The following is a 27,714-nucleotide window of genomic DNA, read 5'->3' as shown; positions in this document are numbered from 1 at the left end:
TAAATATACACAGCACACACACAAATAGTATGTAAACATAAACTTTTATATTGAATCGATTAATCGCGACTAATCGTTTTGCAGCTCTAGTTGCATGTAAGCATATCTGCTCTAGACTAGATTGAGTTTTCTACATATTTATTTAAACCCACCTATTTTCTATTCAAGGAGAGGAGAACCTCCTGTCCAGCACCGCAACATCATGGACGCCTGTGCACGAATCAGAGGAGTCCCGTTAAAGAGCCGTGCCACCATGAAGAAAGAGGTATGGTGTTGTCTACCATGCTTCAGTTTTATTGCATTCATTTCCAATTTCCAACAAGCTTTATGTCTGTTTGAGCAGACCATCCGTGAGGGCTCGAACCCGTGCCTAAAGAGCCTGTTGAAACACAAGAAGGAGCTGTGCAATGTGGTAGTGGAGCTGCATAATAAAGAACCACAGTATCTATCAGAAGTAAGTATCGCACTTTATTTATATGCATGCTTGCAATTGCAGTTAAAAAAATGCTCAGTCTTGTCCCAGTTTTCACTTGTTCCTCAGTTTCTTTTAAAAAAAAAAGGAAAAATTTGGGCTACAGTGAGGCACAATGAAGTGAAGGGAGCTAATCCATAAACATTTCAGTAGTGTAACCACAGGACATAAACAGTATGTATGTTAGGGTCAAAGACGAAACAATTAAATTACATTGACAAAAGTGATTATATATATATATATTAAAAGCAAATTAAATGCTAGTGTCTACTTTCGAGGGGTCATGAACTGCCTTTGTTTTTTATTTTGTGCTGTTCTCTGAGGTCTACTTATCATGTTGTCAAGATTTTTACATAAAAAACATCATAATTTAGAAGTAAAAGCTATTTTTTGTCCTGTTTAGTTTTAAATGCATAAATACTCAGTACATATCAAACAATCTGTAATAATGGACAAAACAATAGTGACCACGTAATAAAAACAGTTACTCACACTTGTGTGTTGCAACATTACTGTCGGATCCAATGTAGTCGGCACGGCATCGTCTTTTCGTTCTAATGTTTCTGAAAATCCTGTGTCGAATTGTGCCTTGTTTGTAAATGAATCCGCGGTAAAGTGAAGTGAACAAAGGACCAAGTTCTTACTGATGTGGTTCATCCACTCTTTTTGGGATCAGAAGGAAGGCACTGCAAAGACTGTGTTTACCACAACTTGGCAATGAACAGCATCTTGTTGTCTTTGGACATAAATGACATCTATTTTTTTTTTGTTCCATGTATGCCTGACAAGATTTTTGGTTTATGAACTATTATTACAGTGAATGGCATTTTAGTGGGTATCTGTAAATCGTCGTAAAATTGTGTGAAAGTTTTTTGAAACATTTAAAAAAAAAATTGTTTCAATGCTTCACTGCTCGTCTTTGACCCTTTGCAAATTGCATACTGACTTCGATGTAGTTATATTGAATTTAACAACTTCATTTTATGACAACATAAAACCATAAACCCCAAAATGACTATAAAAAGACGAGAACAGCTTTACAGCTCAAATAATGCACACATTTCAACAAAAGAATGAATGTAAGCGCTTTTGTAAAATTATAAGCTGCGCTTTTCTGTGTTTTAAATTCTCTAAAAAATGGCCACAGTTATTTCCATTAGTGCCTCGCCGTAACCTTAATTTCTGCTGCTTTGTTTATTTTTTGGAGAAAACAAGAGTTTAATGTGCTACTCAACATTAATATACAACAAATGCTGTTTTTTAGGCTGAGCTGGAATAATACATACACAGATGTTTCAGTTTAAATGTTTCGTGACCTCTTTTTGAGTTGAGTAATTTTGAAAGCCTCCATGACAACAGATATTGGCGATAAGAGAGCGGTTAGAGTCAACTGGGACAGTTCAGCAGTGTGACTGTTGCATCTCACATCATTATATACATGTCCGCATCTCACGAGGCTCGGGTGAATTGTTAAATTCAAAAAAAGAAATTGCAGTTGCAGTGTGGCTTGTTTTCTTTTTTCGTTCGGTTGGCATTTTTCTGTGCGGCTTTGTAATTCTCATGGGGGGGGGGTGAACTGTGCCTGCTGATATTGTAGTTTATTTGCACACACTGTGTCTGCGATGTTAACTAAAGGAAATCAGATAATGCAAACAGACCTAAAGGTACTGTACTGTATTTCCTGGGACTGCGCTACATGTCTCCATCACTGCAATCTAGACACCTGAGCAGTGAAAGTGCAATCGATGCACATAGATATATATCTAGTTATACAAGTGCTTGGCCATCATTTAATCATTTTCAATTTGATCAACATGCAGTTACTGCAGCCATGATTAATAGAAAATGTACTGTAAACAAGCATTAGTTACACTAGGTTAGCCTAATATGCATTAAAAAGTGTTTGAACTGAATGGATTAAAGCCACAGAGATGCTTTATTTAACTTGGCATCAAAATACAGTTTTTATGTAATCTATGAAATTTATGAAAACTTTAATAAAAATGGAATGATTGATCTCTTTCCTAGGTACATTATGTATGCTTACCTAGTCACGCTGAGGGGGAAGACTTTACTCTACAGGTATGTGATGGTTATGCCACTTCTGTTTAAACATTGTATGAAAGTGTGTGTCCATGTCAACCTTTACATATGAGCAATTCTTCAGAATTAGTGCAAAGTCAGAGTTGGGAACAACTGGAAATTTCCACAAATTTTGTATGTATGCAAATTTAATATCCAAGATACATATTTCTAGTAATTGTGAAGTTAATTCTCATATTGTATTTTCAGAAAGTTTGGGAAATATCTGTCTTCTCCCCAAATTTGTCACTTTTGAAACAATGTTTAATTTAATAAAAAGGGTTATATTGACCTATTAAGATTTTGTTTACATCTACCTTGTAAATATATTTTTTGCTATTTTATTTAAAAGTTTTCAGAGATAAATCAATAACAGTTGCAATTTTAGCAATATTTAAAGTGTGATTTATAAGATTTGTTGTATTTTGAATCCTATCTTTTTTTGTAAAAGGCAAAAAGTTGGTCTAACACCGTGTCTACACCGGACGCGAGCGGCGCGACGCGACAAAATACAATAGAACCTATTATGCTGTCTACACTGGATGCGGCGCGACACGGCAAATCCACGACAGTAATCTGCTGCCGCGTTCTATTTATGACGTGCTCACACAAAGTTTAAATGATTTGCAACGGTCGCTTTGCCGCGTCCAGTGTAGACAGACTTTAGCTGTTGCGGCGCGACAACTGTCGCGTCCGTTGTAGACACGGTGTTAGTTTAAGATTTATTAGTTTGAATATACATCGAACCAAACACTATCATAACATCTTAGCTGATAGTTCAGTATGCTTTATTTTTGATAAAACATCCCATGTTTTGTTTGTGACTGCACATTTTCAGAGGTGACAATAACGTTTTGGTTTTTAGCTCACTAAAACACTACTAAAACAAAAAATCTGCATAACTGTACTAAATTTTAGTTTATTTTCACTAAATAAAGCATTATTTGTTCCCTTTTTGTCACTACCGAAATAACGATAACATGTTTCAGTCATGACTGCTACGATAGTGACAATTTTAGATACTTTTGCTAATAAGCACATGGTTAGCTAACACAGTTTAGAACAGTTGTACAGACATAAAAACTATTTTTTTATGGAATAACACACAAAAAAACTGTCACTACCAAAACTTTACCAAATGTTTTGGTCGTGATTGTTCCAGTTATGACAATTTTAAATACTTTTGAACCTAGCTTAAAGATGCTAATCAGCACATGGTTAGCTTGCACAGTTTTGAACAGTTGTACACATAAAAATTAAATGATATGGAATAACCTCCAAAAAAAGTGTTTGATTATAGAAGAATGGTGTTCGGTAGTGACGTTTCTTAAAGTTACACACAGATTTTCAGACTTTTGAACACATTTACCTCAAAATGATGTAGCTATGAGAAGAGGAACACAGGAATATTTCCTGATCATAAATATAGGGGTGTAGTTAAAATCAGTCTCAGCCAATGGACTAAAACACTGTTTGAGTAGTGACATGAAAATGTGGGACACATTTTGTTTTACATGAAGTTTCATAATTTACACAGAAAATATAAAATAAATATATATTTTTTAACTTCACTTTAAAAAAAAAAAAAATGGTATGGTAGTTATAGTAGGGACCAAATCTTACTATTAACTAGTTGATTATTAACATGCCTATTAATAGCATATTGGATATTTATAGGGACTTATAAAGAATTTATTCTACATGACCAAACTCTACATCCCTAATCCTACCCAACACCTAAACTTACCCAAATAGCCCACGTACATCTGCAAGATGTCTGTTTAAGATCTGTTGATCTGGAAAACATCTGCTGTGTAGAAACATCTGACAGAAGCCTGTAAAATATAAGTTTTACATAAATTCTAAATCATAACCATCTTAAAGACATCTAATAGTTGAATATTTGACATCTGATAGGACATATTTTAGACGTATCGCAGATGAGCAAACACTCTATAAAAATACGTCTTCATGATGTATGTGTGCTATCAGGGTAACAACTACCTTACTAACTTCTAATAAGCAGCAAATTAGCATTACTGAGGCGAAAGTCGTAGTTTATGGCTTTGTGAGAGCTGGGCTTTAAAATAAAGTGTGTCCAAAGTTATTTTAAAAAACCTCAATGGGATAAAATGCAAAAATTATTTGAATATCATTTTATATATCATTTTCATCAAGTTATAATTTAGGGGTTAGGGTTTGGGACAGCCACCTCCCAATTGAAGGTACCAATAAACAATGATTTTATATATATTAAACTTACTGATATTTTAAGTATTATTGTAAGTTTCAATAGATGATTGAAGGATATCAGTAAACATCTAAAATTTGAATTCTTAAATGCTTTTCAAATGTGTTTTTGGTTGTAGGACAGCAATTTGTACCAATTCTGTAGAATATCCCATTTACAAACAGATAGATAGATTTTATGCTATTTTTTTATAATTTCTTTGTGCAGGCTCTGACGTCCCTCTCCACTGAGATGATGGAGTTGCTTAGATCACTACATGTACATACCCTTAAAGATGAAGAGATTCTGCTCCTCAAGGACCCTAAAAGGCCCTTTGAGAGAAAAGACAGTGTTTCTCAGGTATGTTTTTTGAATATTATGCTGAAATTTAGAGTATGTTTATGTTTTGTGTAAGACGCGTTTGCTGTTGTCATTGTTCTGATATCAGGTGTCCTTCATTGTTTTGTCTGGGTTTATAAATTTGTGGTATCGTTTTGTGTGAAATTGGGTCTAAACAGAACTAACCTTGTGGTAGGCAGCCATGGTATTAAGTTTTGTACTTTGAGCATTACATAAAACCACAAGTGTTCCTCAGACATAACAAGAGATTGCATGCTTTCTTTCACGCATGTCAAGGAAAATAGGAGTGCCGTGAGAAGTCTAAAAATCACAACTTCTCAAGAAATTATGTTTTGACAGTTTGCAGGCTTTATGTTGAGAATTATGTTTATCTTCCAGATTAACATTTAGTTTGTCATAACAATATATATTGAGAATGTATCATGACGTAAAGCCCTTTATCGTGTCATCTTAGCATTTGATTGATTCTTTCCTTTTTTTCTCTCCTTCAGGCCTGTTCAAGAGCCTTGTGCATTTTGAGACATAGCCCCACTCCTCAGATCAGTGTTTGCAGCATGCTGGGGTTGTTGGCTCGATACACAGCTGGGATAAGGTATGCACTGGAGTTACAGGTTCTGCAGAGGGGCACTTCAGAAGCATGCCAAGCTGAGGATGATGACACCAATCAATCTGTCTCTTCTATCGAAGAGGACTTTGTTACTGCATTTGAGCATCTTGAAGAGGAGGACACAGGTGATTACTCATCAAGTTTACTTGACAGTCTTAGGTTAACTTCCTGTGAGTTTCAGTTAGTCTAAAGCAGTAAATGTAGGAAGTTTTTTTTATATACTAAAAAAGAAAACAAGTTATAAACATTATAAATGCTTGAATGTTTTGACCATTTAATGCATCCTTGCTGAATAAAAGTATTAATTTCTTTCAAAAATATCTTACTGATCCTAAACTTCTGAACAGTTGTGTTTAAATATTTATTTTAGCTATCTTGAATGAGAAGTATAGCTAGCTAGCAACCATAAAGGCTTTGGAAGTACATTTTGTGAACAGCTGCTAGTTCTGCATTTAATAATAAGATTTTGGTTCTTATGAACTGTTCTCTGATCTTTTCCAGGTGCCCATAGTCAGAGGAATCAAAGGGATGTGGCATCCCAGACTGTCCCCTCTCATTTAAGAGACTTATCTGGATCTCGCATTATTATAAGTTCCATACCGAGAAAGTCAGTGCGCAAGGAAAAGGTTGCTGCAAAAGTTTTAGAAACCGTCCCGAAGTCAACAACGTGGCCTGCATGTTCAGAGAACTTATATGCACTTAGCAGTTTTCCAAAGGGACGTGTTACTTCCACATCCCTCACAGAGTCAGATGAGTCAGACTGTTCAAGTCCCAGCCCCATTATATTCCTGGATGAAGTTGGATATCAGAAGAGTCTTAAAGCAAAACTTGACATTCCCAAGATCCCTGTTTTAAAGGACGGAGTCGAAGACTCTGACTCAGAAGTCAGTGAATTTTTTGACAGCTTTGATCAGTTTGATGAACTAGACCAGTCTTTTGATTCCAACATCAAGGTTCTTAAAGAACAGCCCCACCCTGGTCAAACAGAGAAGCATGTTGACAAATCCGGTTGTAAATTTGTATCAAGGGGGTGCTCGACCACAGCAATGAACCCTCACAAGTTTGATCATAGGACTCTTCCAGCCAATGTCAAGAAACCAACTCCACTTAAACCAGGATCACCGTACAGTATTCACTCTGATTCACCAGATTCCCCGCGGCCTGCGAGGACTCCCTGCGACGAAAGCGGGCCGCTCTTCAGTCCGGTTCGTTCATCTGCATTCAGCCCACTGGGAGAAGGAGGGTCCTTAGAGTATTTTTGGAAGGCAGATGGAGATGGCTCAGAATTACGTAAACCGCAGGACCTTTGCTCGCTGTACAAAACGTACTCTGATTTTGCCAACAACCTGTCAAAAGAAATTCTTGGATCGGTCTGTGGGTACTCCTCCCCTGTTGATTTTAACATTAATAAGAACTTGAGCTGCGTGTGTCATAAGGAGTTCAAAAACACTAATGGGCATCTAATGAAGCTCTCAGACATCCAGGAGACAGTCACCATCACCAAATCCCAATCACAGTCTCTTAAGGATGGGATTCAGAAGTTTGCTACAGACTTGGTTGAAATGAGCCTTGGAAGTGCCTTAAGGGACTTGCAGAAAGGTGTGTCCTCCTGTACCACTACACTTTGCCATTTGGCTGCAAGGCTAACTTCTTCAGTATTTCAAATGGCCTTTCATGAAATAGGTATGCGCCGTGCTTATGTGTTAAAAGAGCGTGCCATAAATGGCCTAGCCAATTTCCTAGTAGGCGAAGCCATTTCCGGAGCCCTCAAAGAGTTCCTCTTTGTGAAGAAGCAGATTTTCAACAACACCGTCACACGTTTTGCTGCAGATCTTGCAGAGGAGTTAGTGTTCGAGGGTATCATGGAGGTTTGCCAGTTTTCACATCCCTCAACGCCACTCACACCAAGCGACTGGTCGTTTGAGCAAGAGGAGGAAGTGGTTTCATCCTACGCTTCTGACCTGTCAGAGTCGGTTCTCCAAGAGGCTTTTATAGAGCTCTCACAAGCTGATGTGACTTTCACTACACAGGCAGCTATCAGTGTGTCAGTAGACAACATTTGCTACGTGAGTGCTGAAGATAGTACTCTCATCACAAAAACCTGCAGTGCCCAAACTAGCTATCTTGGTTCTCAGGTCGTCACAGAGGCTGCAAATCAAGAGCAGGACGGTTGCACGGTGAAGAAAGCCTTGTATTGTGTGTCAGGTATGGCCAGTTGTGTTCCAGTTCCTGTGGCTGGCAAGGTCATATCCCATGTGCACAACTCAGACGAACCTTCTCAGTATAAATCAAGTATTGGGCATGTATGTCAGACCAGTCCTAAAAGAACCATTTGTTGCCATGGGGAAGTAGCATCCTCAACCTCAGATACATCTGAGGCAACTCAGACTGAATCATCACCAGGGCCTGCAAGAACCCAGGATGCCAGTGGTGAGGAACTTGATGGCAATCCGTCCATTGAAAATGATTCCAACAAACCCTCGATTGGAAAGACTTTTCAAAACTTCTCTGGGAATATGGTGGACACTATAGTAGGCGAGGCCTTCGATCTTATGCATTCTTCAACAAAAGTGAAGAAGAAAGTAGAAGATTGCGCAGACTTTTTGAGCAAAACGATAGCAGCTCGCATATCCACTCCAAGCCATGTATCGACTCCGAGAGGTCCCTCTCAAGTTCCCTTTAACTTGGTGTCAAAGGGCTCTTGTGACCCGTCCACCAGAAGTATACGTCCAGTCTCCAAGCTCACCCCAGAGGTCCGTTCTGTCATGAGAATGGACACATTGGAAGTCCCCAGTTTTGAAGTCACCACATGCAGTGGTAGAAAAGTCGGTGCGGATGACTTTCCAAGCAACAACTCTGGAACAAAATCAACTGAAATCCCTAGCACTCCACCCTCAAGTCCTCAGCAACCATCAGACGAGTACAGTGAAAAACAGATCAGACAGTTCTCGAAGAAGCTCAAAGGTACGCTCGCAAAAGAATTTTCTCCTGCTACTCCTCCACCCACCCCTTATTACCCGCCTGCCACCGACACCAAAGAGGAAGGCTCAGTTTCAGACAAGGCTGATTTCATGCTGAAACTCATTAGGTCTCTCTCTGAAGAAGCTGGCAGCAATGAAGATGAGGAGGAGGACCAGGAAGATGGTCCTCACTCTAGAAACTGCCAGGCAGAGCTGAGTCCCAACGTCAGAAGCAGAATGATAGAAAGGAGCGCGCTCCATTATGCAGAGCGTTTAGCATGCCACATTGTTTCAATGGCCACCGAGATGGACACTCTAAGTCTCGGAGATGTGAAGAAGCCAACGGGTGACGAAAGCAAAGGCAGTGTTGCCTTGCATAGTGCCCAGTTCTCAGAGCAGACTTTAAACTCTCTGTGGACATATGCTGGAGAAGTTGCTGGAGAAGTCATCAATGATGTCAAGAAGATGATTAGTTCGAGCCACTGTCGTCATAAAATGATCAAAAGAGGATCTGTAAACTCTGCAGACAAGCGTCAGAGTGGAGACGGCCTTTTGGGAAGTTTAACTTGTCAGTGGTCTGGTGACGCCCAAGTGGGTTCAAGTGGGATGTCGTCAGAGTATCCAAGTTGCGAGAGCGTCACTGACGAATATGCGGGATACCTCATTAAGGTGCTCAAGAAAGAGGGAGGCAACCGGGAGCTTATCTTGGATCAGTACGCCACTCGCTTGGCGTATAGATCTATTAAATCTGGCCTGGCTCATGCGGCACGAAAAATAAAGCAGAGATCTCCTTTGAGGCTTCATTCTTCTAGGCGTTTGCACAATGATCGTAGTCCTGATGTTTCTCAGATTCCCACATCCAAGTCATCCCACACTGAAAAAGATGGATCCTCTTGTGAATCTCTGCCGTGTGCTTGTCAAGACGGCCAAGACATGAGCAGTAATGAATATGTAGAGCTTGTGAACTTCGCAGAGTCTCTGGCCTACAACATCACATGTGATGTTACGAGAAAGCTGAGAATGAGCTCAGTTAGACTGCCAAAATCGCTCACTGATTCTTGCCTCTACAGGAAATCGACTGTTGAGGACATGCCAGAAAATCAAATCAAAAATACATTTTCATGCTCTCTTTTACCTTACACGGAAACTAACAGGCTGTACCATAGTACGAGCAGCTTGAACGATGGCAAAAGCAACAACGGTGTAATGCAAGTGATTGAACATTATGCCAGGAAAATTGTTGATGACACTTTGGAAATGACACTGGGGCCTGGATGCGTTCAGGCAGCCGGGGACAGGAGGGCACTCGAACGCAATTCCTTCACAGAAAAGCTGGCTGAGGCGTACGAAGCCTGTCGATACTGCCAAGGTCGAGATTGCCTGTTTTGCAGTAGAGACGGCCGTCGCGGTTTTCAGGGACTGAAAATAAGAAGGCAACAAGAATCCGATGCAGTGACTGGCCTGGAAATTCCTAGAATACACATTGATTTGGAAAAAAGAGCTGCTTTTGCTGAAGAAATGGTGTCTAGTGCCATTGAGAAAGCCAAGAAGGAACTGAGCTGCACCAGCCTGAATGCAGACAGTGGGATTGGTCATGATGGCGCAAGCTTTGCAGAAAGTCTCACCACAGAGATTATGACATCCGCATTGTCCAACGTCTGCCAAACCGTCAATCTTGGGTACAGTGACACAGCTTTCACATAATCACACATACAGCCTATCACTTAAAATTGCTCATCGGTTACTCACAATAAGTGGATTTCCTAGATTTTGAAACTTTTTTTGTAGTGGCTTATCACTGACTTTCTGTGTTTCAGTACCTCTAGGAGAGAAGGCGTCAATGTGACGGAGTCAACAGTGAGTCAGCAGCTCAGTTTGAGCGTCGGTGATGACAGTCTCGGTAGTTGGTCCAATCTGAGTTTTGAAGAAGACCACCCAGATGAGAGCAGCAGCTTTCACCATCTAAGTGACAGGTGAATAAGTCCCACCACACTTACAAGCTATAGAATGGATCATTTAAACATTAAATGAAGCATTGCTGGATGACTAATACCACACTCAAGTTCACTCTGTTTTCTTTTCTGTGCACCTTTCACAAGCATGTGGCTCTAATTATTGTGAAAAGTACATTTTGGTAAACGAATGCATTTAGAATGACCTTAGCATTACAAACACTTGGAGAGGACAGAATCTGCGAAATGTTAATTTGACCAAAATAAGATGGATGTTATTAAAAAATGTGTGTTATTTTTTATTTAGTACTGACCTTAATAAGATATCTCACATAAAAGATGTTTACATATAGACCTTTTTCCTGAGTAAACGATGAGCGCCGCCATTACGAATTCTAAGGTCAGATTGAATGCTTTTCTGTTCCGGTTTCTATAGGAACCCATTCAAATAGCGTCCATCTTCATCATGTAGCTAACGTCCGCTGCTTCGTGTCATCTACACACTCATTAAAGTGAGGCACTGACAAATGACGGTCATTGCGACATTGACAAGTGATGGCGCTATGGAGCCATGTGCTTTTTAAAAACATTTTAATAGGTTTAACTTTAGTTTATTAGCTCGGAATATACCCTAATTTGACTAGAAACAATGCAGACTGGAAATGCAAAGCATTCTTTCAGTTAAGAGTCGGACTTACTTCCATGTTCAGGAAAAACGTCTATAGTCCACAAGAGAAAATAATAGATGAATTTATAAAAATGACCCCGTTCAGAAGTTTACATACACTTGATTCTTAATACTGTGTTGTTACCTGAATGATCCACAGTTGTTGGTTTTTTTTTAGTGATAGTTGTTTATAAATTACTTGTTTGTTCTGAACAGTTAAACTGCCTGCTGTTCTTCAGAAAAATCTTTTTTCTTGTTTTTTCAGCATTTTTGTGTATTTGAACCCTTTCAAACAATGACTGTATGATTTTGAGATCCATATTGTCACACTGAGGACAACTGAGGGACGCATATGCAACTATTACAGAAGGTTCAAACACTCAATGATGCTTCAGAATGAAAAGCTATGCATTAAGAGCCAGGGGTGTAAACTTTTGAACAGTATGAAGATGTGTACATTTTTCTTATTTTGCCTAAATATCATATTTTTTTTCATTTAGTACTGCCCTTCAGAAGCTACAGAAGATGCTTACATGTTTCCCAGAAGACAAAATAAGTTAAATTTGCCCTAATATTCAAATTATAATATTCAAGTTATCACCTCACAGCTCTTAATGCATCATGTTTCCTTCTAAAGCACCGGTGAGTGTTTGAACCTTCTGTAAAAGTTGCATATGAGTCCCTCAGTTGTCCTCAGTGTGAAAAGATGGATCTCAAAATCATACAGTCATTGTCGGAAAGGGATCAAATACACAAAAATGCTGAAAAACCAAAAAATTTGTGGGACCTGAAAGATTTTCCTGAAGAACAGCAGGGATTTATGAACAACTATCACTAAACAAAAAACACAGCTGTGGATCATTCAGGTAACAACATAGTGGCTGTGTCCAAATTCAGGGTCTGCATCCTCCTTAGGATCCTTCTTACCAGGTTGAAGGAGGAGGGGTCCTCCGAAGACCGCAAAACCTGGAAGTAGGTGTCTGTGAATTTGGACAGCCTACCCTTCTTTCAGTTCCCTCCCTTACCCGTTGCTCATATCCTGTCGCCTAGCAACCGTGACAGCGCTAAGCAAGAAGTAAGGTTATCTGTACTGCACAAAACAAAATAACTGCTCTTTCGTCCCTAAAAGCGCTAAAAACATCTTCAATCACTAACAAGAAATTAGCTGTGTGTAAGGGGATATTCACACAGGCAGTAAGAAAGAAGCTAGTTTACGAAAGTGATGTTTTTAAACATATAAACATACAAATGTAAAAAAAAATAAGCTTAACGCTAAAACCAAAGGACTAACTAGACAACCGCTGTAAAAAATATTTTTTGAAACGCCAGTTTAAAAAAAAATAATAATGGCGCTTTGTCCGCCATTATTTGAAAATTCTGGAAGCGCTCTGCCGAAAGGAATTGTGGGATAGGTAGGACGGGAAAGGATCCACCAGACCCATCCTTCCAATTCGGGGAAAAGGAGGACGTATTTGTGGGCCGCATTTGAAGGATCCTACGAATTTGGACAGCCTTTGTCGCGGCGCTGTCACGTAACATCCTTCAAATGAGTCCTCCGAAGGATGTAGACCCTGAATTTAGACACAGCCAGTATTACAAATCAAGTGTATGTAAACTTTTGAACAGGATCATTTTTATAAATTCAACTATTATTTTCTCTTGTTGACTATATGTAAACGTCTTTTATGTGAAATATCTTATTCAGGTCAGTACTAAATAAAAAATAACATGCATTTTGTATGATCTCTCCTATTTTGGGATAATAATTAACGTTTAGCATATTCTGCAAGGTGTATGTAAACTTATGACCTCAGCTGTGTGTAGTCAGTGTCAGACCTTTAGGTTGTATAGCTTTCTTTTAGAGCATTTTTTGTGCCATTTGTAGGCGTGTTTAGTTTTCAGCAGAGGTACTTTGACTGTTTTCACATGTTTAGTCTGAGTTTTATCAGTTTAGTTTTTTTGAGTACGAGAACCTACTGTATGACTCATTATTGCTGAAGAATGTTTATTGTTCTTTTTCCTTCTTTTTATACACAAACCATTTTACAATTTCTTTGAAGCCAGAGATGCCGATTTTCTCACCATTTTCCAATTTGCTGAGGAACACCTAGGGCCTTGTCCACAGATGAGAATTTAAGGGATATTGTTTTCATTCTCCGAAAAATGTCTTTGGCTCCAAAACATGACAGCTGACTCACAGTGTCTTGCCTTTCAAAGGCAGGCATTGTTTTGCAGTGTTTTTGGCTGCAGCGTCTCAATGGAAGCAATTTCTATCAACGCTTTAATATCTCCCAAGACACTAAAAGTTAGAATGTATGTATGAGCCATTTTTGTTTTGAACAACCCAAGATACCATGAATATGTATCAAAATATTTATGAAAGGCGTGGTTGTCAGCTTGAGGCAGTGTTTCTACAGTAACCAACTATTAATGTATCACTGTGTACTCCATAAATCATCAGTGTCCAATTATAGATGATGGTTAACAGTTTTTTTCATGTCCTCAACTGCTGTATTGATAAGTTAAATTCGTAACAACATGGTACGGTTTTAGAGACAGGTGATAGATGAAATGTTCAGAACATTTTATTATGACATTAATCAGTGGTAGAAATATTTGTGATTAGATCATTATTTCAATCCTTTTCTTGTCTCACGACTATTAATGAGTGTTAATACAGATGTTTCATCACATCTATGATTTATAGTTGACACAACTATGAATCAATTTCAGTGAACCAACTCAAACATTAAAATGTTTTTGTAAAAATTATACTGAAGTTCTTTCAGTGAAGCTTTGCTTGTATTTAACTACGTCTTATATGAACTATTTTTAAACTATAATGGCTATAGCCAGTGTTGGTTGAAATAATGATTCCTCTGAATTTATAAAGATCACTCTTTAAACGTTTTCAAAACAATATCAATATTAATATCAAGATGAATATCAAATATTATAAAATAAAAAAAATGCTTCTACACTGCAAAAAATGATTTTCTTAAATTATTCTGCTTGTTTCAAGCAAAACTCGCTTAATTTTGACTTGTTTTTTCTGAAAACAAGAAAATAATTTTTACTTGTCTAAAAAATATCCTTCTTGATTTAAGAATATTTAGATATTTTGGCTGGAAACAAGACAACAAATCTAAGTAAGAAAAGCATTTTTGTAGTGTAGCAGGTTATCTAGATTTGCTTTGAGATGATTTTGTAGTATTTCTTCTTTTTCTCTCCTCCCAGCAGTAATGGAAACAGCAGTAGCTGGAGCAGTCTGGGTTTAGAAGGCGAGGTTTATGAAGAGCATTTGTCCTTCTCTCCATCAGACAGGTTGGTCTATGGATAGAGGCATAGCATAGTCAGTGTGGGCCGCTCTAATTGCTGCATGATGTCATGCAACTTTTTATCAGCAAGTGCTGAAATCTTATCCGATATCACCTATTAGAAACAAAACTTCCCTTTGTTCTCCATTGAGTGGATAGAATTGCTCAATTGGATCTTTGTGTATGTTTTGGTAGAGTTGTGGGTGTCGGAAGTGTCGGGGGGGGGGTTGGGCCATTGACTTCACAAGTGTTACATGATGTATTTACTAAAGAATGAACAATCTGTCCTTATTGCATGCTTCCTGTTGTGAGCAAGGATGTCCCAGCTTCTAAATCCCATACGAGTTTAGGTCCACAACATGAATCATGTGCATTAGAGTACAACATGACTTAAAAGATTAGTTCACTTCCAGAATAAAAATTTCCTTATCATTTACTCACCCCCATGTCATCCAAGATTTTAATTTCCTCCTTTGTTCAGTCGAAAAGAAATTAAGGTTTTTGAGGAAAACATTTAAGGATTTTTCTGCATATAGTGGACTTCAGTGATGGCCAACGGGCTGAAAGTCCAAATTGTAGTTTGATTGCAGCTTCAAAGGGCTCTACACAATCCCATTTGAGCAATAAGGGTCTTATCTACTAAAACGATCGGTCATTTTCTTATATGTATACTTTTTAACCACAAATGCTTGTCTTGCACTAGCTCTGCGATGCATGTCTACGACTTCTCGTGTAGTCGTTTGTGTACTCCATTTCGAAAAGGTGGGGGTAGGGCGAAAACCTCCGTCTCATTTTCTCCTCCTACTTCAAAATCATCCAACATTGTTGTTTTACCCTTTTTTGTGAAGGTCGTTTGACATTCTTTGCACGTTTGCTTTGTAAACACTGGGTCGTTACTTCTGACCAACTGTTATCGTATGTTATCGTAATGCGTTAAGCTAGTACAAGACGAGCATTTGTGATTAAAATGTACGGGTGCATCTCAATAAATTAGAATGTCATGGAAAAGTTAATTTATTTCAGTAATTCAACTCAAATTGTGAAAATCGTGTATTAAATAAATTCAGTGCACACAGACTGAAGTAGTTTAAGTCTTTGGTTCTTTTAATTGTGATGATTTTGGCTCACATTTAACAAAAACCAACCAATTCAATATCTTAACAAATTAGAATATGGTGACATGCCAATCAGCTAATCAACTCAAAACACCTGCAAAGTTTCCTGAGCCTTCAAAATGAGCTCACAGTTTGGTTCACTAGGCTACACAATCATGGGGAAGACTGTTGATCTGACAGTTGTCCAGAAGACAATTATTGACACCCTTCACAAGGACGGTAAGCCACAAACATTCATTGCCAAAGAAGCTGTTCACAGAGTGCTGTATCCAAGCATGTTAACAGAAAGTTGAGTGGAAGGAAAAAGTGTGGAAGAAAAAGATGCACAACCAACTGAGAGAACCACAGCCTTGAGAGGCTTGTCAAGCAAAATCGATTCAGGAATTTGGGTGAACTTCACAAGGAATGGACTGAGGCTGGGGTCAAGGCATCAAGAGCCACCACACACAGACGTGTCAAGGAATTTGGCTACAATTGTCGTATTCCTCTTGTTAAGCCACTCCTGAACCACAGACAATGTCAGAGGTGTCTTACCTAGGCTAAGGAGAAGAAGAAATGGACTGTTGCCCAGTGGTCCAAAGTCCTTTTTTTTTTCAGATGAGAACAAGTTTTGTACTTCATTTGGAAACCAAGGTCCTAGAGTCTGGAGGAAGGATGGAAAAGATCATAGCCCTATTTGCTTGAAGTCCAGTTTAAAGTTTCCACATTCTGTGATGATTTGGGCTGCAATGTCATCTGCTGGTGTTGGTCCACTGTGTTTTTTGAAAACCAAAGTCACTGCACCCATTTACCAAGAAATTTTAGAGCACCTTATGCTTCCTTCTGCTGACCAGCTTTTTAAAGATGCTGATTTCATTTTCCAGCAGGATTTGGCACCTGCCCACACTGCCAAAAGCACCAAAAGTTGGTTAAATGACCATGGTGTTGGTGTGCTTGACTGGCCAGCAAACTCACCAGACCTGAGAATATATAAAAAATGCAGATGAGCTGAAGGCCACTGCCAAAGAAACCTGGGCTTCCATACCACCTCAGCAGTGCCACAGACTGATCACCTCCATGCCACACAGAATTAAAGCAAACGGAGCCCCTAGCAATTATTGAGTACATGTACAGTAAGAGTACATGAACATATTTTTAGTGAATTGTTTGCCTTCTGGAAAATGTTTTTTTTTTTTTTTTTTTTTGGTCTTATGAAGTATTGTAATTTGTTGAGATAGGGAGTTGGTGGGTTTTTGTTAAAATCATGCAAAATCATCACAATTAAAAGAACCAAAGACTCTGTGTGCACTGAATTCATTTAATACACAAGTTTCACAATTTGAGTTTAATTATTGAAATAAATGAACATTCTAATTTATTGAAATGCACCTGTATATATGTTTTTATTTTTCTTAGAAAATGACAGATTGTTTCGCTATATAAAACCCTTATTCCTAGTCTGGGATCGTGTAGAGCCCTTTAAAGCTGCATTGAAACTGAAATTTGATCCTCATTGAAGTCCACTATATGGAGAAAAATTCTGGAATGATTTCCTCAAATGATTTCCTTTTGACTAAAGCAAGAAAGACATGAACATCTTAAATTTTCAGGAAATGTTAATTTTAAAAGTGACCTAATCCTTTAATCCACATAAAACCAACGGATATCTCTTCATTACATCAGACAAAGAACAATTATATCTGAGGAAGCACAATTGATAGTTTATAAAAATGTTATAATTATACATTGCAAACAGAAAAAGATATAGAATCATGATTGTTTACTTCTTGAAAACAATTTCATTTACACCTATGCTTGAAAATTGCCACCCAAATCAACAAATATTAATGATATACTGCTGATTCATTTAACAATATTGCAAGTTTTCAGTTGACTGTTTAAGCTAATCCAACATGGTGTCCTTTTTTTGACACTAAATAAATTTAATATTCATATTTCATATTGAAACTTATGACTTATGATTTTTCTATTAATATAAAAATAAGCAACACTGTGAATGTGCTTTTGTGCTTTCGTTTAGCTGTTAAATTTCATAAAGAGTCTTGGTCATTAGTTTTATGATCTCTCCTTGTCTTTATGTTTTGCGAGTAGAAGTACAATAAAATAGATTTAAGGCTTGGTAAGATTTAAATATTTCAAATTAAATTTATTATTAAAATGCAAGAAAAAACAGCAATACTGTGAAACATTATTACAATTTAAAAGATTTATTACAAATTTCTGTTTTAATATATTTAAAAATGTAATTTATTGCTGTGATGCAAAGCTGAATTTTCAGCAGCAATTACACAATTTTTCACTGTCACATGATCCTTCAGAAATCATTCTTATATGCTGATTTAATTTTACTATGCTAAATTTTACTGATAGCACTACTAATTTTGAGAGTTGGATGGCAAATATTTATGATATACTGCTAATTTATTATAAATATTTTTTTTTCGCACCCAAGATCAATTGTTCACTTAAAGGCTTCAAGAAAAATATATTATATAAAAAAGTATGGCATTAATATCTTATGGAAGCCCGGTTCCGCAACTGAATAATTTTTTTTTAAAAAGGTAATTGCGATTTATTTCACAATTCTGACTTTTTTTTCCTCAGGATTGTGAGATATAAGCTCGCAGTTGTAAGTTATAAAGTCAGAATTGTTAAATATAAACGCAATACTGAGAAAAGAAATCAGAATTCTGAGTTTATATCTTGCACTTCTGACTTAATTTCTCAGAATTGTGTGTTTATATTTAACAATTCTGACTTATATCTTACTGAGAAAAAAAGTCAGAAGTGTGAGTTTATATCTCCCAGTTGTGACTTTTTTTTTTTCTCAGAATTGAACATGCAATAGCAAGTTAAGTCAGAATTGTGAGATATCAACTCACAATTCTGAGAACTTTCCCCCTCAAAATTGGATTTCATAACTCGCAAATGCGAGTTTATCTCACAATTCTGACCTTTTTTCTCAGAATTGGGATATAAACTCACAATTGCAAGAAAAAGAAGTCAGAAGTGTGAGATACAAACTCTCAATTGCGAGGAAAAAAGTCAAAGTTGTGAGTTTATATTGCAAATCTAACTTTATAACTCGCAATTCTGAGTTTATATCTCACAATTTTAAGAAAAAAAGCCTTGTATCCTGCCATTCTAAAAAAAGTCGCAATAGCCTTTTATTTTTGTTATTCAGTGGTGGAAACGGGCTTCCATAATATCTGTTAGTATGTGTAAGTTGTACATTTGGCATGAATTGTAGCTGAAACAGTAGTGCAGCTGGTTTATATGAGAAATGGGAATCTGGGAGCTCCTGTCACTCTCTTCTGCATGTGGTTTGTGGTGTCTTTCCCTTCAATCTGTCAGTAAGACCATTTTACACCTGTAATATTTTTCACCTTACAGTGACGGCACTGAAGAGAAGGAAGCTGAGGCCAAAGAGGATTCAGCCGGTAAATGAAAACTATATATGTTTTTTGTATTTTTTCTCCAGTGCTAGTGTTTATTTTGTGGTCTGTTTTTTGACCTCAACTGTTAGACTAATTTCAGCCCTTATTTTTGTGCTGCCACTCATTTAAAGTGGTCTTACTTGGCTAAGCACCTTCAGCGCGCCCCTGTCGAAGCCACAAGACTATTTATTCACGTTCCTAGTTGTCTAACTGTCAAACCGGCTCCATGTGGGTCAACAGATGAGCTCAAACAGAGTTCTGTGTCTGGCCTAGTTAACAGAGAGAGCGTGGGAAATGGTTTGTGAAGTAGACTCTTTGCTGTGATGGTTTTAATGTGTATGTATGGGTTGAACTTGTGTATTTTGTCCATGCAGGAGCAGTGCGAGTGGAGAGGGAACATGGGCCTGCAGAAAGAGCTCTGCTGGTGGTCAGTACAGATGTCCAGGGTCGATCTGTGGACCCTCAGCTGACTGCTCTGCTCCAGTGGATCGCCGCCTCTATCGCTGATCTGTCTTCAATGCAGCTCAGCCAGATCTCAGCCCAGGAGCTGCAGCAGGTAAGAACACTTAGGGTGAGTTCACATTGTCATGTTTAGTTTGGATTAAAACGAACTTTGGTGCGATTGCCCTGTTAGTGCGGTTCATTTGAGTACGTGTAAATGTTGCCATCCGAACCCTGTTGCGCGCCAAACAAGCTAAATAGATGGGTCTCTGCCTGCTTCCAAATGAACTCTGATGAATGAAATATGAACGCAACAAGGACCAAATACTTTGAAACGAACCAAAAACAGGAAGTAATGACAAGATCTGATGCTATGCAACATGATTTCATGAAGGGAACAAGCCGTGTATCCAAAACTAAATGAGTAGAGGGCAAACGTGGAGCAACAAGGAGGTAAATTGCCTTTTATGACCTCTTTGTGAGTTAGTAGGTGTGAAAATGAAATCATAAACACACAATGTATGCGCTTAGTCCAGCAGATGGCATTAGGTGTATTCGACTTTAAGTCTTAAGTTTTTTGTTTTTCTTTTGTTTGGAGTGTTCAATGAGTTCCGTCACGAAATATATGTCATTCACCCCAACCAATCAGGTTGTGCACATATCACTACGCCTTTACCGAACTACACCCTTAGTATCAAGTGTTGGGAAAAGTAACTTTTTTTTTTTTTTTTTTTTTACTTTTTTCCTCTCAAAGTCATTAAGGTTTCGAGACTGACGTTTGGCAACTCGAACCTCAGCTCCCTTCACAGATTTTCTATGGGATTAAGGTCTGGAGACTTACTAGGCCACTCCAGGACCTTAATGAGATTCTTCTTGAGCCACTCCTTTGTTGCCTTGGCCGTGTGTTTTGGGTCATTGTCAGGCTGGAATATCCGTCCACGACCCATTTTCAATGCCCTGGCTGAGGGAAGGAGGTTCTCACCCAAGATTTGATTGTACATGGATACAGAATTCCTCCTCTTCCAAACAAGGCGAGTTGAGTTGATGCCAAAGAGCTTGATTTTAGTCTCATCAGACCACAACACTTTCACCCAGTTCTCCTCTGAATCATTAAGATGTTCATTTGCAAACTTCAAACGGACCATGTGCTTTCCTAAGTAGGGGGACCTTGCGGGCACTGCAGGATTTCAGTCCTTCACGGCGTAGTGTGTTACCAATTGTTTTCTTGGTGACTGTGGTCCCAGCTGCCTTGAGATCATCGACAAGTTCCTCCAGTGTAGTTCTGGGCTGATTCCTCACCGTTCTCATGATCATTGAAACTCCACGAGGTGAGATCTTGCATGGAGCCCCAGACCGAAGGAGATTGACAGTTATTTTGTGTTTCTTCCATTTGTGAATAATCACACCAACTGTTGTCCTCTTCTCACCAAGCTGCTTGGAGATGGTCTTGTAGCCCATTCCAGCCTTGTGTAGGTCTACAATCTTGTCCCTGACATCCTTGGACAGCTCTTTGGTCTTGTTCATGGCGGAGAGTTTGGAATCTGATTGATTGATTGCTTCTGTGGACAGGTGTCTTTTATACAGGTAACAAGCTGAGATTAGGAGCATTGCCCCTTAAGAGAGTGCTTCTAATCTCAACTTGTTACCTGTATAAAAGACACCTGGGAGCCAAAAACCTTGCTGATTGATAGGGGATCAAATACTTATTTCACTCATAAAATGCAAATCAATTTATAACTTTTTTTGAAATGTGTTTTTCTGGTTTTTCACTGGTCTCTCACTGTTCAAATAAACCTACCGTTAACATTTTAGACTGACCATTTCTTTGTCAGTAAGCAAACCTATAAAATCAACAAGGGAACAAATAATTTTTTGCCCTCACTGTTTTGTAGTTTGGTTTTGAGGCCTTCGAAATGCACCCAGGCCAACTTACTTTCTCAAACATGCAAAGTATCTTCTTTGCATATGTATCCAGGTAAAGTTAGTAGCTTTTAAAGGCGTTATGTTAATTACATTTCAGATCGTGTTTTAGCTCTATCACCCAACTCTAGCAGTATCTATCCAGATGTTTGAGCTTAATTTTGTGTGTTTTTCTACTTCTCCAGCTGCCAGCCGTGGCGCAGAGGCTGAGGGAGAGAGAGTTCAGGGTCGGCGACCTCCTGCAAGCTCTTCTGAGATATTTTGAAGAACGCCGTACTGAAGAAGAGGTCGGGGACACAAGGAACGGCCACAAGAGTCTGTTCCAGTGGCTTCTGGAGCAAGCGTAAATCACCATCACACTGACACCCGTCAGCCATTAAACAATGAAGTTTCCCGTCACTTTCCAGTGATCTGCAATGTATCTGCCAAACCTAGAGGCATAGCCAGTGGAATGTGTTTATGTGTTGTGTAATGCTCGTGCACCCGTGGCCATCCAGGGGGTGCCATAGAAACAACTGAAGTAATCTAAGAGCCGTTCGTTCAAGTGTGTGTATTGCATGCTGTGACCGAGAGTACCTTTTTGCTTGCTTTCACCTCTTTTTTTTATCACTTTGTTTTCTTTAAAATTAGACCGCATATCACGCTTTTGGCGCGCCATCACTGATGCCTACCCGTGTTTTGCTTTCACACCCTGCCACAGCACAAAAGACGGATGAGTTTTATGAGTTGGTTTCTTGTTAGGGAATCCCCATGGCTGCAGGAAAGCTTATGTCATCTCCATACCTCTCCTTCGCCGTGATGTTCGCACTTGTCGAAGGGACCAGCCGTGCAATCCAGCAGCGCTCCAGGTCAACGCAAGGTATTTCATGACTCAAAACACATAAAAGAATCGCAGGGTAGTTCTAACAAACAACCCTGTTTTAGCACATTTTTGGCAACGCCACTTGGATACCAGCCGTGACAGTTTAAAAATATCTTTTCACTGGTAATTAGACAAAGATAGTTACTGTTGTTAAAGAATCCATCAACAAATAGTGGCTTTTACATTCCCCTCTTGTGACTCATACATTTTCCCAGTTATTTTTGTGTAATTACCTATTCATGATTGTCTGAAATAAATCGATGTAAGTGTAAATATGCTTTTCTTAAACTAAGTTTAAAATTGTTTACAACAGATGCCGCAATCAGACTCCGCATGATCTAAAAAACGAGTTCACTACAAAGTAAAGGGTTGCCAATTTACGGAAAAACACAAACATACTTTTAAACTTTAAAAAGCTGCTAAATGAGTACAAACACCCCCATTTTGCCAAATGAGGAAACGATTGAACATTACCTACAGGGGACTTTTCTCTATTTTCTAATTTCCTCCTGGCGTCGTCCACTCATTGGAGGTTACTGTGACGCACTGGTAGTGCATTACTAAATGAGGACACATCTGCAGTGAGTACATCTGAACTAGTCAGCGTCTCTACAGTCTCTTCCACGTGGACCTCTTACTCACTGCCTGCCCTTTAGTGTGCACTACAATATAACTGAATATTGCACTTTACTGAGGAATGGCCAGACAGGCCGCTCCCTATATCTTCGTTTAGACCTCAAAAAACACTCTTGTTTTAGCAAAGCGTAAACGATAGATCGCTGACAGCTAGTAGGTGTTTGGCACGTCTAACTTATCAAGCCCTAAGTGACAAGTGCCCTGTATTAAAAGTATTTTCTCAATGCAGTTTCTTGTGCATAAAGGAAAGCCTGTCATTTTTTTACTCGCTCTCATGATGGACTAAATCTGTATGTTGCTGTTGTTTTGGAACACTCCTGTTAAAAAAAAACACAATTTAAGTAGGTTATACAACTTCTGTGCAGTATTCTCAAAAATAAAGCTTTCTTGCGATAGTTTTTTGTGTTGAAATTAAATTAAATAGCCAATTTTTAAAAAAAAAATTGTGCCTAATGTTTGGTTATTACACACAAGATCATAACATTTTTTTGTATAATTTTTGAATGTATGAAATTGGCTTTGGACAAATGATTAATACAGGTGATACAAGTAAAGGTAAACTAGATATAATGTATGGCTTTAGAAATATTCAGAAAATTATATAAACTGTCTTTCAAAAGTTTGGGATCAGTAAGATTTTTGATGTTGTCTTTTCTGCGCATCAAGGCTCCATTTATTTAATTAAAAACAAAAAAAAGTGATATTGTTAAATATTATTGCGATTTAAAATAGTGGTTTTCTATTTGAATATACTTTAAAATATTATTTAAAATATTTCTGTGATGCAATGCTGAATTTTCAGCATTATTACATCGGTCTTCAGTGTCACATGATCCTTCAGAAATTATTCTAATATGCTGATTTATTGTCAATGTCTGAAACGGTTGTGTGGCTTAATATTGCTTTTGGAACCTATGATACTTTTTTTTAGGATTCTTTGATTAATAAAACATTAAAAAGAGCAGCATTTATTTAAATATATATATATATATATATATATATTTTTAACAATACAAACTGCCATTCACAAGTTTGTGGTCAGTAAATGCTATTCTTTCTCTTTTTTTTAAAGAAATTAATACTTTTATTCACCTAGAATATGCTTAATTGATCGAAAGTGATGGCAAAGACTTATATTGTTAGAAAAGATTTCTATTTTGAATAAATGCTGTTCTTTTTAACTTTTTATTCACCAAAGAAACCTGAAAAAAGCTTCACAGATTCCAAAAAAATGTTAAGCGGCACAACTGTTTCTTAATTGATAATAAAAGTAATAAATCAGCAAATTAAAATTATTTCTGAAGGATTATCTGACACTTAAGACTGGAGTAATGATGCTGAAAATTCAGCTTTGCATCACAGAAATAAATTACATTTTACAATTTATTAAAATAGAAAACCATTATTTTAAACTGTAATAACATTTCACAATATTACTATTTTTTCTGTATTTTTGATCAAGTAAATACAGCTTTGATGAGCAATTCTTTAAAAGCATTAACAATCTTACTGATCCCAAATATATATATTCTTTTTTTTTTTTTTTTTTTTTTTTATGAACTTGTGCTTTTTAGTGTGGATATACTTTGAGCAACTGCATATATGTTTGGAACAGCAATGAGAGTGAGTAAATAATACCTGAAGTTTAGTTTTCCTGTTTTTTTAAGTGTTATTTTCATCCTTTTAAACTTTATCTCGCTCAGATACGGTTACAGTGCGATTGGTTGATAAGAGAAACATTACTGAGGCAATCCGAGTTGTAAAGATTGTTGTATCTTGTGGTTTCTTTGCTGTAACACGCATGACGCGCTTTCAGCCCATGCTTCATGTATTTCTCTCTTTGCGTGTGCATGGACGTACTTTTCAGTGCTGATTCACGATCTTGTGCATGGGGCCGACGCCATATATGCTCACACTACCTGCTACTATGAAAAAAAAAAAAAATGCATTTCTGTTTTCATGCTGTTGCGTTACATCAGCGCTGCCAAATATGTTTGGATCTGCACTCACACAGTATTTGTTTACATTCTTTTGAGATGTTTTAAAAACCTGCCATACACTGTGTTGGACATTTTCATACGATAGCAGTATCACCTAAACGGTAACGTGGGAGAAGCGAAGAAAGCTAAATCCTGTACATTTGAGAAGGAGTTGGCACAATTTTCAGCCTCATTTTCAGTGGGATTGTATATGCATCTGTGCTCTTGCAGTTCTTGTAAACATTAATGCTGTAGATGTTCTGCCCTTGTGTTCTTACTCTTAACCTAATTTCTGTGTACCTTCCTCTCTTTCACAAAGGATCTATTGCTATTTTGTGTTGAAAGTATAATGCCGAGTACACGCTATACTAAACAGATGAATATTTTGTTACTTGTGCAGTGTTCCTCCATGCTGTCTCATAGTGTAGTGGGCAAATGATAACACACTGACTTCTCTATTTTCTTCCTGCCCATTTGTATAATATTGCCAAATAAGATATTTAATAAGTTATGTACGTATAAGTTGCAATGGTGAAAACACTACTTGTCCCCCCCCCCCCCCCCCCCAGTGAAGTTGCTGAGTAGTTTACACATTAAGCTTAATGCACTACACCTGTACACTGTAAAAAGCTGTGGGTAATAAAGCTTTTTCATTTGAATCGTGGTGTCTGCTTATTTACTCTCACATTTCTGATTCTTGATTAAGATAATCAATGTTGTTGTGCCATGGAAACATAACTTTCAGAACTTCCTTATTTGTAAAAAGAGTGATTAATTTAACTAAGCTGAAAAGACATCTCATCCCATATTTCCGTAAGCTTCAGATGTCAGACACTTTTGTTTATGGTCCAACCATGGGCGACAACTTCCTACGCATTTCTGCTGAAATGTAATTTCTGCTGTTAATAACAGTTGATCACAACTAATTATAATATAGTAACATAACAGTAGAAAACACAATACTGCTTTTTCTGGTTGTGGGAATCTTCAAGATTTTGTGCTTAATTCTTGTGCTGCACCAGAAGTGTAGGGCCCTATGAAATCCATTTAATTTTCTCCCAAATTGCACTATTTATTTTTTTTTATTTTTTTTGGGGTTTAATTTTTAAGACTCTGTTTTAATGGTTATATTAAAAAAATATGAATCAAAAAGCATGTCAAATTAATCAAAATCATTAAAGATACACAATTGAACAGTAATTTCTTAAAAAAGCCCTATGATTTTTTTTTTCTCAAAATCTGTTTTGTTTTTACCAAATTCTGTTTTCCATAAATTTTCTGGTTTCCATTTTTAATGGTGTCATTAAATTTTAATAATCACAAGCATTTATTGAATATTTAATTATTTATGTACGTATAAGTTGCAATGGTGAAAACACTAATCACAAGTGATTTTATTTAAAAAAATTATTTATTTTATTTGTTCCTTTTTTTTTCTTTTTTTTTTTTTCTTTTAAAAGCTGCAGTCCATACATTTTTTTTTGTTCACAATTTACAAAATGTATGTGTTCTTCCTCAAGATGCATGTAGTTCTGTTTATTAACCACTAGAGCACCAAAAGTTATGGACTGCAGCTTTAACTAAATATTTTAAAAAATGATGAATATTCCTTAAATTATGTTTTATTAATAATTGTATTAGTAGTAGTAGTAGTAGTGCTGCACGATTCTGGATAAATTAAGAATCATGTTGGGTTTTTTTTTTTTGTTTTTTTTTTGTCTCAAACAGTGATCGCAATTCTCCCACAATTCTGAACTAAACAAAATAATGCGTGACAAAATATTAATTGCTGCAATTTATATATATTTAATACACAAATAAAATTATGAAAAAGTGGTTTTAATGAATAATTAAATGACTCAATCATAAATACTTGTTTCATTACTGGATGAATCAGCTTTTTTGAACAAATCTCTTGAGTGAATGATTCAATGAAAAAAAAATTATTAGTTATTTGTTGCCACCTAGTGGCGAACAATGCAATCAACATAAACGTTATTTGAAGCACCAAGTACTTTCAAAAGATGACATGCTCTATTTTGATCGCTATCATAGACATCAATGTTTATTTCTCAACTATGACCTTTAATACCAGTATTTCTGTGATAATTTGAATGACTATAAAAGAGAAATAATGCTGGATAGCAGATTGTTTGTGAAGCTGTATCTAAACATGGTAACAGTCTGCTCTCTGTTTCAGCGGCAGCGCAAACTTAGAGTTGAATGTTCTGGTAAAATTTTATTAAAGATTTAATAGACACAGGGAATCGTCATTTAGAAATGTGATTGCGTGGGTGTTTGAATCAAGATTGCGACCTTTTAATGATTAATTGTGCAACTCTAAGTAGTACTATCTACATTAAGTAATATAATTCTGTCACAATTTGTTAAAATTAAACCAAACTTTTATTTTGACGGTTTGCTGTAGGTTTCTATTTATGTATGATATGATTTAAGTTTTTCTAAAAATAAAAAAATGCTAAATTGTGGTCAAAGTGACTTTCAGAATAGTTCTAGAGATTATTTTTGTATTCATGTACTCATATTTTGTAGCTTCAGATGCTGTAAATGAAACCACACGTCTGCGGCATTCATTCACATAGAAAAATGCAGATTCATTTTTAAATAGCATTTTTGCGGCTTAATATTCACAGAGGCTTGTCTATATCACGTTTTG

General features: G+C 37.2%; 1 protein-coding gene across 1 annotated transcript; it reads left to right on the top strand.

Moving 5' to 3' along the window:
- Positions 1-202: 202 nt before the first annotated feature.
- Positions 203-24,557, top strand: akap11 (A kinase (PRKA) anchor protein 11). Its single transcript, XM_073846233.1, has 12 exons — positions 203-265; positions 344-454; positions 2,501-2,554; positions 5,013-5,144; positions 5,636-5,876; positions 6,253-10,390; positions 10,529-10,684; positions 12,936-12,943; positions 14,552-14,654; positions 19,156-19,202; positions 19,574-19,755; positions 21,746-24,557. Exons 1-12 carry the CDS (start codon positions 203-205, stop codon positions 21,905-21,907), a joined length of 5,397 nt encoding a protein of 1,798 aa, XP_073702334.1. The 3' UTR covers positions 21,908-24,557.
- Positions 24,558-27,714: the final 3,157 nt, after the last annotated feature.

Source organism: Garra rufa, chromosome 8, assembly GCF_049309525.1.
Source record: "Garra rufa chromosome 8, GarRuf1.0, whole genome shotgun sequence".
NCBI lineage: Eukaryota > Metazoa > Chordata > Actinopteri > Cypriniformes > Cyprinidae > Garra > Garra rufa.
This window is presented reverse-complemented; position numbering and strand designations above follow the sequence as displayed.

Excerpts from the sequence above, each read along its gene's own strand:
- akap11 (XM_073846233.1), top strand. The coding sequence starts at position 203 with ATGGACGCCTGTGCACGAATCAGAGGAGTCCCGTTAAAGAGCCGTGCC. Across the intron at positions 266-343 it reads GTGCCACCATGAAGAAAGAG|ACCATCCGTGAGGGCTCGAA; the intron begins GTATGGTGTTGT and ends CTGTTTGAGCAG. Across the intron at positions 19,756-21,745 it reads CAGCCCAGGAGCTGCAGCAG|CTGCCAGCCGTGGCGCAGAG; the intron begins GTAAGAACACTT and ends CTACTTCTCCAG.